This window comes from Berghia stephanieae, chromosome 8, assembly GCF_034508935.2.
Source record: "Berghia stephanieae isolate SIO BIC M18660-M18661 chromosome 8, UCSD_Bste_1.3, whole genome shotgun sequence".
Taxonomy (NCBI): Eukaryota; Metazoa; Mollusca; class Gastropoda; order Nudibranchia; family Aeolidiidae; genus Berghia; species Berghia stephanieae.
Genome location: NC_088367.1, coordinates 22,053,245 through 22,068,244, shown reverse-complemented (window position 1 = coordinate 22,068,244; position 15,000 = coordinate 22,053,245). Strand labels below are relative to the sequence as shown.

Sequence of the window (15,000 nt, the reverse complement as noted above, 5' to 3'; positions counted from 1 at the left end):
GGGTATTTGGGTCTGTTTGATCTGGCGGAAAGTACTTTGCGATAGACTAGCGGTCTAAACAAAGATTAGCAGAAATTTTTATTGCCCCTTTCACGCTATAGAAACCGGGATAAACTCCGGCTCCATTGGCATAATAGCTCTGAAGGACGCCTTTATTTAAAACCTCTCAAATTAAAAAAAAAGGATTCTGATCATTTTTGGTATTAAATTATATTATCATGACATTTGTTCACTCCAACATGAAACGGTATTCGCTGGATACTATTACGCTCTCGGAAGAAGCCACAAAGCGTGCAAGGATAAGAAAGTGCCCAAATCCAATGCTCATTGGAGGTAATCAAAACATTCGGTCACCAAGGCTCCAAATGTCGTATTGCAGAGCTTGCTGGAATATGGCGTGCTTGAATCCGGTTAGTACTGTACCGGAATGAGTTAATGGGTCGCATAATTTTAACTCTTGTTTAACTCTTATTTCTTTGATCAGATAGCCTTATTGAAGACGGTCCAAGACCTCTACACACAGGTAGACGTGTGTCACCTGACCGTGGATGTGTGTGGAACTCTGAAATACAGTCACCACGCTTGGATGCATCTCTATGATGTAAGTTATCTTCTTCTTCTTCTTCTTCTTCTACTACTTCTTCTTCTTCTTCTTCTTCTTCTTCTTCTTCTTCTTCTTCTTCTTCTTCTTCTTCTTCTTCTTCTTCTTCTTCTTCTTCTTCTTCTTCTTCTTCTTCTTCTTCTTCTTCTTCTTCTTCTTCTTCTTCTTCTTCTTCTTCTTCTTCTTCTTCTTCTTCTTCTTCTTCTTCTTCTTCTTCTTCTTCTTCTTCTTCTTCTTCTTCTTCTTCTTGTGGAAACCTTCAATATTGTCGAGGATCACTCCACAGTTTGTAGAGTATTACATTGTACACTTGTTAAAACTCTGCACATAATACTAATAAAAAGTACATAGATTAAAAAGTCACTATGTGAACTCTGGCAACCGCGTGAAGGCAGGTTGGCAAACGCGTGAAGGCATGTTGGCAACAGTTTCAGCCACGTCAGATGAGAGGCGATTCCACAGTCGGGCAGTGGAGGGGTTATCAAACGCTAGAGTCCGCAGAAACCCTCAAAGGGACTTTTTTCAAATAAGCCATTTTTAGTAACACCACGTGGCCACATTGTACTTTAAATGTTTGTAGACAAAGAGTAATAGGAAGCAGAAGTCGTGACTTCACACCTTCCGTTTTTCCGGTTCAAAATTCACTGGGAGTGTATAACCAGTCATCCAAGCAATACATAAACAGCAAATAGGTTACATTTTGAATCATAAGGTGGTATAACTATTTTAGTAGCAGAATGTTTTGTCAGATTCTTAGGATTACAGGGCGTAAAAAAGCGATATGGATGGTTATTATTGACAACAAGCATTTATTTAGGCTAGATAGCAAGATGCCATCAATCTGAAACCCGAAGATCCGAATGCGAGTGCCATACCACTAGACCACTCAAACATTGCTGCCAGGCTGTTACTATCCGAAACTCATTTGTCTTGAGCTTCTAGCGCTTTCATGAAGATCACACATAGGCACGTGGAGCTGCTGTTTATCCTGGTGTCTATATCGTGAAACGGACAATAGCAATTGCTTGTTACCCTTTGGCAAGGACGCTAGTCTATCGCAAATTACTTTCTGACAGATCTAACAGACTCAACTACCAAATCAATGCTAATAATAATAATAATAATAATAATAATAATAATAATAATAATAATAATGATGATGATGATGATGATGATAATCATAATCATTATCATGATCATAAGTACAACAAATAAAATACAATATCATCAACAACAACGGCAATAACAACAATGATAACACCAATAACAACACCACCAACAGTAGCAACGCAACGGCACTAAATATAACATCAAAAATAATACCGGCAATAGCATCAACAGCAGCAAAAACAACAACATCAACAATAACACCACCACCATCACCACCACCACCATCACCACCACCACCACCAACAACAACAACAACAACAACAACAACAACAACAACAACAACAACAACATGACAACAAGAACGACACAAGTTTGCAGACAATCAGAAGGCCGAGTCGAGTCCAATAGGAGAGTATTTTATTATTATTACAGGACAGAAAACATCCAATTTACATAAACCATTTACATTATTATTGCGTTATCGATATACAAATGTCTCTATTAAACCTCAACAGATGACCGGAGGGAAGTTAACAACAAATATGAATTATTCACATAAATTCCGTGGAATGAGTAATAATATTACTTTTTCAATAATAAATCGCTGTTAAAGTCATCATCATCATCATCATCATCATCATCATCATCATCATCATCATCATCATCATCATCATTATCATCACATCATCATCATCATCATCATCATCATCATCATCATCATCATCCTCATCATCATCATTTTAATCGATATCCCGGTAACATAATGACAAGCCGACAATAACAATGATAATATTCACATAAATCCATGATTGATGACAGTCATCAGAGGTCTGATCCGACTTAAATTAAATAAAATATGGTACGCAAAGCTCTTATGTAGACTTCAGAGTTTTGATCCGCCGATCGTGAAAATCGGGACTTCAGAGTTTTGATCCGCCGATTGTGAAAATCGGGACTTATGAGGTTTGATCCGCCGATCGTGATAATCGGTACTTCTGAGGTTTGATCCGCCGATCGTGAAAATCGGGACTTCTGAGGTTTGATCCGCCGATCGTGAAAATCGGGACTTCTGAGGTTTGATCCACCGATTGTGATAATCGGTACTTCTGAGGTTTGATCCGCCGATCGTGAAAATCGGGACTTCTGAGGTTTGGTCTGCCGACCATCGATAAAATTTCCTGCACCTAATTCATCCCGCCATAATACTGCTTTTGAGACTGTGAGTCACATTTGGTAGATTCCGCGCTATACAAAAGCTCGAGCTCGAGTCAAGTCAGCTAGGATTTCCGGTTGCTCATTTGGTAGAGCATTTGCTTCACACGCCAAGAGACCGAGATCGATCTTGTCCACTCGGTTGAGATTGGGTAACTGGGTCTGCAAGATCTGGCGGAAAGTACTTTGCGATAGAGTAGCGTTCAATTCACAGATCGCAGCAACTGCTATTGTACGCGAGACAATTTCCGGCTCCATGAGCCTTATGGCTCTGAAGGACAACTCAAGTCAAGTACGACGTGTACTTATTCTTAAGTAGGTCAAGTACCTAAAGTACATTTGAATTTGAATTCTTCTCCTCTATGTTCCTCCCAGGTTGTTATTCAGTGCATAGAAGAAGGCAAGGACATCTTGTCCAAGCTACCATCTATTCGAGACCGAGTTGAGCTCCTCCAGGAATACGAACCGGACAACCAGTCATCTGTTCAACTGCATCAACTTTTGTCTGATCTCACAGAAAAGTTTCAAATCATCATCACGTAAGATTTTTAAAGGGGGAGGGGGGTTGGGGGGGGGGGAGGGGGCTGATTAACAGAAGATAATGTTGATCGAAAAGTGAAATACAAATTAGAATATTTTAAGAATAAAGCACCTCTGGAATTTTATATTGAAAAAAGACCTTACATACACTAATGCAAAATGGTAAGGAGAGAAAACTATAAATATTTAATAATAATAATGATAAGTAATAAATAAAAATAAATAATATAATAATAATAATAATAATATATAATAATAATAATAATAATAATAATAATAATAATAATAATAATAATAATAATAATAATAATAATAATAATAATAATAATAATATAATAATAATAATAATAATATAATAATAATAATAATAATAATAATAATAATAAATAATATATATAATTAAATAATAATAATGAATATTATATAATAATAATAAATAATAATAATAATAATAATAATAATAATATAATAATAGTATAATAATAATAATAGTAATAATAATGATGATAATAATAATAATAATAATAATAATAATAATAATAATAATAATAATAATAATAATAATAATAATAATAATAATAATAATAATAATAATAATAATAATAATAATAATAATAATAATAATAACAATATTTTTTTAAAAGACAATGAGAGAAAAAAAAAAGAAAAGAGAAAATACCCCATCCCCCCTACTATTTTGTCTCTCCTTGTTTACATCTTGCCCAAAACTATAATTTATTTGTTTTGATAAAACACAAAATCTTAACCAAAGTATATCATTGTCGGCATTATTATTATTATTATTATTATTATTATTATTATTATTATTATTATTATTATTATTATTATTATTATTATTATTATTATTATTATTATTATTATTATTTATATTATTATTATTATTATTATTATTATTATTATTATTATTATTATTATTATTATATATTATTACTATTATTATTATTATTATTATTATTATTATTATTATTATTATTATTATTATTATTATTATTATTATTATATTCAATTATATTCAAGTTCGAGCCTCGCGCTCGGCGCATAGTTGAGTCCTTGGAAAAGGCTCTTTACTCACATTCTCGCACCATACTCAGGTGTAAAATGAGTATCTGGCCATTAACAGCGTTCTCTTTGTCCAAAAAATTGTAATATCGCCAAACAGGCGTCATGTCCCATCCTACACGTTAAATGTTGCTGTTGACCAGGGACCCCTTGTAAAGCGCTTTGAGCACATTTAGTGGATATTGCGCTATATAAAGCTCTATTTTTTTAAAAATAAATTTTATTATACTTATTATATTACTTTATTGTATTTTTAGATTTGCCGGTAATTCTGTGCTCGATGATAAAAATTTTAATATTGTCTTTACGGAACAAGGTTGATCCCCAAACCTATTTTTTTTTAAATAATAGTTTACTTTTAGCAGCTTAAGTATTACTATATCATTGACTGTGAATTATATTTCCAGAATTAATATGAGTCCAACTAGGTAAACATATTATTTGTAATTACGGGCTTGATTTAACATTGTTGTAATGGACAATATTTGCGTTGGTTTGAAAGTATTTCCATTACAACAACAAGCCCGTAACAATTTGACTTGTCAGTGGTCGGAGCTACATATTATTAATTTTTAAATTGAGCTTTTATGTAGCGCAATATCCACTAAACGTGCTCAAAGCGCTTTACAAGGGGTCCCTGGCCTACAGTAACACTTAACATTTAGGACGGGACATGACGCCTGTTAGGCGATATTACATTTTTTTTCGGACAGAGACAACGCTGTTAACGTCCAGGTACTCATTTTACACCTCAGTACGATTAGAGAATGTGAGTAAATAGCCTTTTCCAATGACCCAACTATGCGCCGAGCGAGGCTCGAACCCAGGACCTTCCGATCCGAAAGCGAGCGTCACACCACAAGCCGCACAACATAAGACTCCGACATAATCCTGTTTTGAGACAGTGGATAAAATCATCATAATATCTGTAAGGATACTAATTTTAGAAAATATCAAAGTGACAAATTTGGGAGCAGGCACTGGTGTAAGATAACGATCTTAAAAACTGTGTATGACACAGTAGGCCTACCATGCCAGACAAAGCAAGAAAGAAAGAAAAAAAGAAAAAAAAAAAAACAAAACACAAAATTCAGTCTTCCTCGACTGGGAATCGAACCTCAGACCTCCTGATTACCTAATCTGACATACTACCGTTTGGGATGTTTTTTGTTGTTGTTTGTTTGGGTTTTTTTTTCTTTTGTTTTTTTCTTTCTTGCTTTGTCTGGGACTTATTCATACACAATTTTTCAGATCTCAAAACTAATTTTATCTCTCGTGTTTATTTATTTTCAGAGAGTCGTCCTTACCGTCATGTTTAAATCGAAGCAAACAAACGTTATTCCAGCTGGACAACGCCACAAGCAATAGTCTCTTCTCATCTCTACAGCCAAACCTCTTGGCCGGTGTGCATACATACCTGCGGGACCAGTATGTGCAACTTGACTCGTGGAACTCCTCATTGGAAGAAACATGGAGAGTCACAGAGAGTCGTTTCACTGTCCTCATTCAAATCAACAAACATAAAGAGAGGGCCAAAGAGGTTTGAGTGTTTGTTTATCTGTGGTTTTTTTTTTTTAAATTTCCAAATAGCCTTTGTGCGAGTATGTGGTCTTATGGAATGACATTCGCTTTCGGATCGGAAGACCCTGGGTTCGAGCCTCGCAGGGCACATATTGAGTCATTGGATAAGGCTCTTTACTCACATTCTCTCACCGGACCCATGTGTAAAATGAGTACCTAGCCGCTAACTGCGTTATCTCTGTCGAAAAATGTGTAATATCGCCTAACAGGCGTCATGTCTCTTTCTACATGTTACGTGTTGCTGTTGGTCTATGTCTCTTTGTAAAGCGTTTTGAGCACGTTTAGTGGATATTGCGCTATATTAAAGCTCAATTTTTATTGGGTTCTTTTTCACTTGTGTCTAAAATCGTATCCAGAAACTCGCATGAGATCAGTGATTTTGTCTAATCAAATAATTATCCTTTACACATTTATGTCGAAAATAATAATTGCATACTTAGAGATCTAAATTATCTGATTACTGAGTTGAACGGGATTGCCAACTTAGATGTGGTCTAGTGGTATGACAGGCCTTCAAATCAGAAGGTCCAGGGTTCGAGACCCGCTTTGAACGGCGCATGGTTGGATCCTTGGAAAAGGCTTTTTACCCACATTCTCTCACCGTACTCGGGTAGAAAATGAGTACCCGACTGATAACAGCGTTGTTTCTGTCCGAAATAATTGCAATATCGCCTAACAGTAGTCATGTCTTATCCTACATGTTAAATATTGCTGTTGGCTTGATATCCCTTGTAAAGCGCTTTGAGCGTGTGTTTAGTAGATATTTCTCTATACAAATGTTCTAGTGTTTTGTTGGGTTTTTTTAAAATCTAAGTTATCCGAGTATACCTGGTTAAATGTGTATCGCGTAGACTACTTAAACTTTAGTTATCGGAATTCTTGATTGAATTAAACACAATATATTATGTCCTCAGTCTATGATATTACTTACGCACTAAATCCTCATCGAGCCATGGGACGTATGAGACATCTGCTAAAGACTTCCATTTCTGGTTGTCGGCTGCGTGGACACTGATGCTGTTTCATGTTAGGCCAGCCTCTTCATCGAGCCATGGGACGTATGAGACATCTGCTAAAGACTTCCATTTCTGGTTGTCGGCTGCGTGGACACTGATGCTGTTCCATGTTAGGCCAGCCTCTTCATCGAGCCATGGGACGTATGAGACATCTGCTAAAGACTTCCATTTCTGGTTGTCGGCTGCGTGGACACTGATGCTGTTCCATGTTAGGCCAGCCTCTTCATCGAGCCATGGGACGTATGAGACATCTGCTAAAGACTTCCATTTCTGTTTGTCGGCTGCGTGGACACTGATGTTGTTCCAGGGTAGGCCAGACTCTTCATCGAGCCATGGGACGTATGAGACATCTACTAAAGACTTCCATTTCTGTTTGTCGGCTGCATGGACACTAATGTTCCAGAATAGGCCAGCCTCTTTAAGTTCTTTATCCATGGATCATCTCCAGGTTTCTTTGGGCCTGCCTCTCCGTCTTTGCCATCAACCGTCCAGCGGAGTGTTATTCATGGAAAACAGTTGCTCCATACTGGCATCATGTCCAAGTTATCTCCATCTGCGTCTCTTTATTGTTGTAGCTATGCTCACCGTATCTGTCTTTTTCTCTTAAAGTTTCATTTCTAATGTTCTTAAGTCAAAATATTCCTTGAATTCTTTGAAGGCATTTGATTTGAAAAGATTGCAATGTTGATTTCTATGATATTGCTGAATAAAACATAATAAATATCTTTTTTCTTCCCCCCCCCCCCCCCCCCCCCCCTCAGATTGAGAGAAAGATCTGCGACCACTACCATCCATTACTAAGAGAACATCCAATAGTCGGGAGAACTTTGAGTCAAGCAGAGTTATACAGGGCCCATTTCACAACCACCCTCTATGAACCAGCAAAGGTATAGATAGATGGAACGAAATTGACGCCACTCAGCTCTTTGTTATTGTTTTTAAACGGCCATTTTATTGATCGGTAGTCACTAAATTTTATCAATCAGAATATAAACATTTAAGGTTACACATAGTTTTGTGTGTTGGTACATTATATCCGGATGTTATGAGTATTTTAGATGAACGCATAGACAACACAATACAGTACTCGCTAGATTCTAGCACGTCGAATTCCAGCACGCTCTGCTATACAGCACGCTGGAGCTAGGTGACCGAAATTTATCTACCTACTAAGTCATTCTCTTCCATGAGCATCGGATTTTGACACGCTCTGATTATACACGCTTTTTGGTTTCTCCTCTTGTGTTAGTTTTAATGGAGGGTTTCATTATTATTTTGAGAGGACCGGCTCTCAAATGTGATAATATAAATAATGATGATAATAATAAAATAATAATGATGATGATATTAATAATAATAATAATAATAATAATAATAATAATAATAATAATAATAATAATAATAATAATAATAATAATAATAATAATAATAATATAATAATAATAATAATGATAAGGCGATACACATATGAATGGATGACCCCACTTGATTCATTCTATAATGAGTACCTGGCAATTGGCGATGACATTGTTGAGTGATAGTGCAGAACGGTACCTTTTAACGACTTTACTATTAAATGGATATTAAAATTATTATCCATAAAGTCGATCTGCATGTTGTTGAAATGAGTAGAAAATTGTTTTTTAAAGTCAAAAATGAACGGAACTAGGAAAATTTAGGGGATTTTTGGGTTTGTTTTTTTTTTAAAGTAAAGAAGCAACATTCTCTCTTCTTTACTGCGGCGTTATTGTCTTGTAGTATGACATTCGCTTTCGGACTGGCGAGCCCCGGGTTTGAGTTCCGCTCTTAGAAAAGTAGAGTCCTTGGAAAATGCTCTTTATTAAAGTTACAGTGAGTGACATAATCAGTCGGATGGTGAAAATATTTGAACTGAGATATTGCCAAGTTTACTTAGAAGGTCAATTTTTTAAATCAAAAATGAGTTCTTGTCATAAATGATTAAATCAACCCTTTTTGAACAGCTTCTATCTAAGCTTAATTTCATTTCAAAATATTTTTTTCAGCTAGTCAAGTTGAAAAAGAATGAAATTTGAGAAAACTTGCTGGATACGTTTCCCATACATCTGACCATGTTCATGAAAAATCACCCGATATGCTCCAAATAAAAATTAAAATGCTCTGATGAGCATATTCTTTCAGAAAATGCAAAAAAAAGACAAATCCAAAATTTTCACATTCCGACTGATTATGTAATGCACTGACACTTTACAGTTCTCAAATGTAAAATGGGTTGCTGGCTGTTAACAGGATTGTCTCTCGAAAAAAATAATAATATTGTCTCGTCCTACCTGTTAAGTGTTGCTTTTGGCTAGAGACCAATTTAGCACATTTGGTGGATATTTCCGCCATATAAACGCTCAAAGTTGTTTTCAAGGAGACTCGAGGACGCAGTGGGAAAACGAGGCAAGGTTATAGAAATTTGCGCATATTATAATAGTCATGAGAATTTGGTCCCAAAGATTTTGAGCCGTGCAAATTCTGATGGAAAGCATAACAATTCCATATACTATTTTGTAAACGACGTGCATATATGAGCAGGTCTGATATCCGAATGCGTCTATGGGCTTATTTTAATATTGTTGTAATGGATGATATTTTGCGTTGGTTTGAGAGTATTTCCATTACAACAATGAGCCCATAATATTTTGGGTTATCAGATCTGCACATAAGTGGAAACACGTAGGTTGAAAAGCATGAAAATTCCTATAATTTATCATATTGAACTACTATGAGAGATTAGTATTAGCCTAGGCTGACGTGCACTTATTTTTACACGTCGGATAAAGACAAGCTTTTTCTATCATTTACTTGGAAATTTTTGAAATGGAGAACTATAATTCCGTTCATTGCCAATACAAGTCATGTCAAAGTGACAAAACAATGTTTTCTTAGTCGTGCTTTAATTCACATTGGCTGCTATTTTTAGTAATGATTTGGATATCAATTATTAAAATTTCATGAGACACAAGATTTTTTTGTATTATTTACTTGGACTTTTTTTTTAATAGAGGACTAAAATTCCGTTCATTACCAAGGGTCAAAGTGTCAAAACAATGTTTTCTTACGTCATACTTTAATTCCCATTGGCTGCTATTTTTAGTAATGATATGGATATCAATAATTATCAATGTTTCATACCATCTTCTATTTGCTCAGGAATTGCTGAGTCAGGCTACAGAAATATTGGAAGCCGTTCACAAACTAAAGAATAATGTGGCAACCCAGTCTAGTGGAGCAACCAACACTGTTTGTGCAGGAGGAGGAGGAGGAGGAGGAGGAGGAGGAGGAGGAGGAGGGGGAGGAGGAGGAGGAGGAGGAGGGGCTCTCCTAGATTGTATCAACAGCACAGATTTTTCTGACATTAGTAAATGTCTGACCGTTAGCATCCAGCCGTTTACCAATCACATGCAGCAGTTACAGCAGATCTATGTCGGGATTCACATTTTTCATCTGCTCTTTGAAAAGGTGAAGTCATTACAGCTAAGATTCTTTATAATATTTGATTTATCTATTTACTTGTGGAATTTGGCCATGAGTGTTGACAATACTGGACATTATAATTAGTATATATATATGTATATATATATATATATATATATATATATATATATATATATATATATATATATATATATATATATATATATATATATATATATCAAGGATATATATATATATATATATATATATATATATATATATATATATAATACATTTTAATGCACTTGAAAATAAAAGTAAATTGCGTGCATTTTCTCCCATTCTCTTGCTATCCCTTTCTCATTCTCTCTCTCTCTCTCTCTCTCTCTCTCTCTCTCTCTCTCTCTCTCTCTCTCTCTCATCCAAACACTTCGATTTTTGTATGATTTGTTGATGCTTTAAAAAAAAATTTGCATCCAAAACAATGGGTACCTGTTTCATATTTTAATTTTTTAAAACACAAAACCTTTGCATGTCTATAACGCAAAACCTACTAAACGTGTTCAAAGCGTTTTTCAGTGGGTCACGAGCCAACAGAACACTTAACATGTAGGACGAAACACGACTCCTGTTTACCGATATTACAATGTTTTTTAAAGGGCAGAGACAACGCTGTTAAAGTAAAGTGCTAATTTTACACCTGAGTAAGGTGACAGAATGTGAGTAAAGAAACTTTTCCAAGGGCTCAACTAAACGCACTTCAGATCTGAACTCGAACCTTGAACCTTCCGACTGAAGGCGATTGTCATACCACCAGACCGCATACCCTTTCATTTGGCCCTTTACAAGTACATGCACATTAAAAGTAAGTATGATGCACTTTAGATTCATCACTATGATTTTGTTTGTCTATTCTTAGGCCCTGAATTGGTACAAAAAAGTTCTGAAATTTCTCCCAGAGCCTGTACTTTCCCAGTGTCTCAAAGAAACAGTGTCCAGTTCCTCATCATCAACAAAAACCCCAAAACACGAAGACTCGTTCCAACAGCAACAACAACAACAATCCCAGAATTCCGGCAACCTCGTTTTCATGCCAACTGAGTGGCTCGGGGCAGTCCGCGTGTTTCTAGACAGACATCCCCCACCACGGGTTGAACACATTGATCGACTGGACATGTCACCGCCATATTTGGTTGACCGGAAATTGAGGGCCCAAGCACGGTCTCTTGCTCTGAGGTAGATAATGATATATAATTTGCACATTGTTATATAGCGCACTGTCAGAATTTTACTATGATCAGCGTGCTTCACTATATCTCATTCATCCCATCAGATAACCAAATGGAACTATATTTTTATCACATACAGTATAAGTTGTAAGTTAGGAGTCATTTCAAAATAGCCGTTACATATAAAGCACTCACATAAAAAAAAAACACGACTGCATTTAACTTCTGTGTGACTACAAACTAAATGCATGTATCATGAACATTTTCTTACTTACCAAAGCCGGAAACCAGAAGAGCTCTAGGCCTTCGGTCTTGTGTCATGGCGTAACATCGAAGCTTCTCTGCGAAGATGTTTTTTTCTGTAGACTGAAATGGATAAATACCATAACACACTTGCTAGAAGAATTGATTCATAATTTTTTAGAAGGGGGGGGGGGGGGGGGGGTAGGTGGAAGGGCGCCATCCAATAGTCGTGGGCTTAATTGATCATTGATCCTTAGTGAAAACAGTGATGATCTTATCTAAAATAACTATTATTATTTATGAGGTTAACAAAGTCTTTGCTCATGAGAATAAAACAAATTGAAATACTTTTGACCACATCTTCACTTCCAGATTACGTCTCCTTCAGCGCCTGATGTCTAACACTCGTCTTCCTGCAAAACTCGTAGCAGCCATTTTGACCTGGAAAGTAGAACTTTTTGGAACACCTACTTCCTCCCACTCAGTAGACAAGTCATCGCCACGCTCTCCTGCCCTCAGTCCATCTAAGGAAAGACCCAGAAGTGTTAACTCATTCCAACGAGAAAGGAATGTAAACAGTAAAAACCCATCAGGGGTGCAACCATTTCTAAATAAACCACTTTCTACGCCAAATTACAGAGATGGAGATTCTCGTCGTCCGTATTTAGAAATAGCACCCGATTCTGCAGATGGAAATCAGAAAGATATCGGGATTGCAGATAATAGCAACAACTCCTCATTGCCTTCTTCATTCAATAGGAAGGCAATGGGTAGCGGTGATAACAGCAATAATATACACGACACTGACGCAGCGAAGATGGATCAAAGGGGCACAATTGGAATTGCATCTGTAGTAGGAGCTGGGGCATCAAAGAGTCAGCTTAGAAAAGTTTCTGGAAAATCATTTCCAAGAGCTAAGAGCGTTGAGTTTAGCTTCAACAGCTCTAGCACCGACGGGAGTGTTTTCGATTACGAAAAAGCCGTGTCCCAAGCCAGGAGTTCAAGTTTGTTGCATCTTGGAAAGGATGGGAGGGATGCAAAAGTAACAGGCCACGCAAGACTGGCTCAAAGAAAAAACAAATGGGTGAGTGGTGACCTTAAAACTATGCCATGGGTCAATGCCGCAGAGGGTTTTCCTGATCAAGTTCTTTCTGATCCTTCTTCAACGTCGACTACTGTTCGTAGAAGTAAGCCTATTAGTTTGTACGGATCACAAACAAAAATGTCAGAACACGATAGAGTCCCATTCGTTGATGCCGCTCGGGTCAGTGGGATTCATGAAGAACATACGATGTCGTTCAAGGAGAATGCAACAGATGGAGACGATGTACCGATACGAGTGTTACAAGAACGCCTAAGAAAGTCGACAAAGGCTGCAAAAGAATCCAGACCAGTCTCTGGGGCGAATGATATGCATTTTGCAACAGACCCACCAGGTATGACTCGAGAAGATTTAAATCTGGACGAACTATCGAGTTCTGACGAGAGATTCATTGGCCTTTCGACGTACGAAGATAACCTGCAAATACCAGAAAAACCTTCGATAAGATACGGGAGCGTGGACAACCTCCTGGCAAATTCTACTTATTACAATCAGGACGAGGAAGAAACCGAGTCTGGAATTGACACGGCAGAAAATGCAAGACTTGACCCTTACGATTCTGTTGTGAAAAAAATCAAAGCGATCTCCGCCAGTGAATTGCCCAACCTTGAAAAACTCAAACGGGTTTCCTCTTTGATAGCCAACAGTTCAGTTTCAAACAACAGGAATCGTGCCACTGAACGAAGTGTAACTCTAAATTCAAAATTATCTTTTTCTACTTTTGACTTACGACCATTAAAAGAGCGAGAAGATGTGAGCCAATTTCAGCGTGACGAGAGTATATTTCATCTCAGCACATTACCCATCCCCGAAACCGCGGCAGAAAAACCTGTCAGTGCAGTTATACGAATGAAAGAAAATTTAGCCAAATCGATGGAAGACCTGGACACAATATACAATAAAAATGTTGCCTTGAAAAACTCAATTCACCAGTCTTCACAAGTGAAAACAAACACTTCAGCACCCCCAAAACCAGCTCGAAGAAGATACGTATCCAAATTAACCATCACACCTCGATATATGAACCCAGATTCACTTCACGGGGAGATTGGGGAGGCCAAAAATAAAGTAAATGCCAGTGAAGACGAAATGAGCAGTCATGAAAATACAATGACTCCATCTGTGGCCCAGACACAGACAGACAATGTGGCAACAACGATAACGCCAACAGCTGGGGAAAAACAGCTCGATTTCAGTTTCAAAAGTAGCGAATCGGCACCGCAGAAAACATCCAATCCAAAACCAAAACAACGATTTACCTTTGGAATGTCTGACCGGACTGAAACAATTAATAAAGGAGAGGATCTAAGAGAGACATCGAATGAAAGTAAAGATTCTACACTTGGCCAGCCAATTCCCCAAGATGAGTCAGAACAATCAAGAAATGTAGCTCCACGTAGACCAACGTCTCTGACGTTCTTGCCAGGTCGAACATTTATATCTTCGTCCTTCATGAAACCGCTCACGTCTTCCTATAAAATGACAAATTCAAGTAGCACCGACGACCAGCAATCAAACATTAAAATACCTCAAGACAAAGAGTCGGCCCTTCAAACTTCCAACGACAAAACTCCTTCGGCAATGGATACACAATTCAACAGAGAAATTACCACAGACAACCTTAATCATTTTGATCTAGGACAACAGTTTCATGACGAAAACCCAACACTCTCTCACCCACGTATCGGTGGAAAATATAACTATCAAAACTTAAACCATCATCAACAGCAGCAGCAGCAGCAACAACAACAAAAGCAGCAGGAGCAGCAGCATCAGCAAGAGCGCATTGCTCGTACGTCACTGCATAGATCGTCTGAAGGAACGAGTGTTGACCTTGACCCTGTA

The 15,000-nt window shown here is 37.1% G+C and overlaps 1 protein-coding gene across 2 annotated transcripts in view; it reads left to right on the top strand.

Moving 5' to 3' along the window:
- LOC144978370 (uncharacterized) overlaps positions 1-15,000 on the top strand; it is a 67,073-nt gene that overhangs the window by 41,182 nt on the left and 10,891 nt on the right. For both annotated transcript variants that reach the window (XM_078924306.1, XM_078924307.1), the window contains 7 exons: positions 485-601; positions 3,299-3,462; positions 5,837-6,083; positions 7,902-8,027; positions 10,318-10,626; positions 11,501-11,817; positions 12,426-15,000. The exon at positions 12,426-15,000 is cut by the window's right edge and continues 140 nt beyond it. In XM_078924306.1, coding sequence (XP_078780432.1) covers positions 485-601; positions 3,299-3,462; positions 5,837-6,083; positions 7,902-8,027; positions 10,318-10,626; positions 11,501-11,817; positions 12,426-15,000 — 3,855 coding nt within the window. The remainder of the gene's footprint in view (positions 1-484; positions 602-3,298; positions 3,463-5,836; positions 6,084-7,901; positions 8,028-10,317; positions 10,627-11,500; positions 11,818-12,425) is intronic.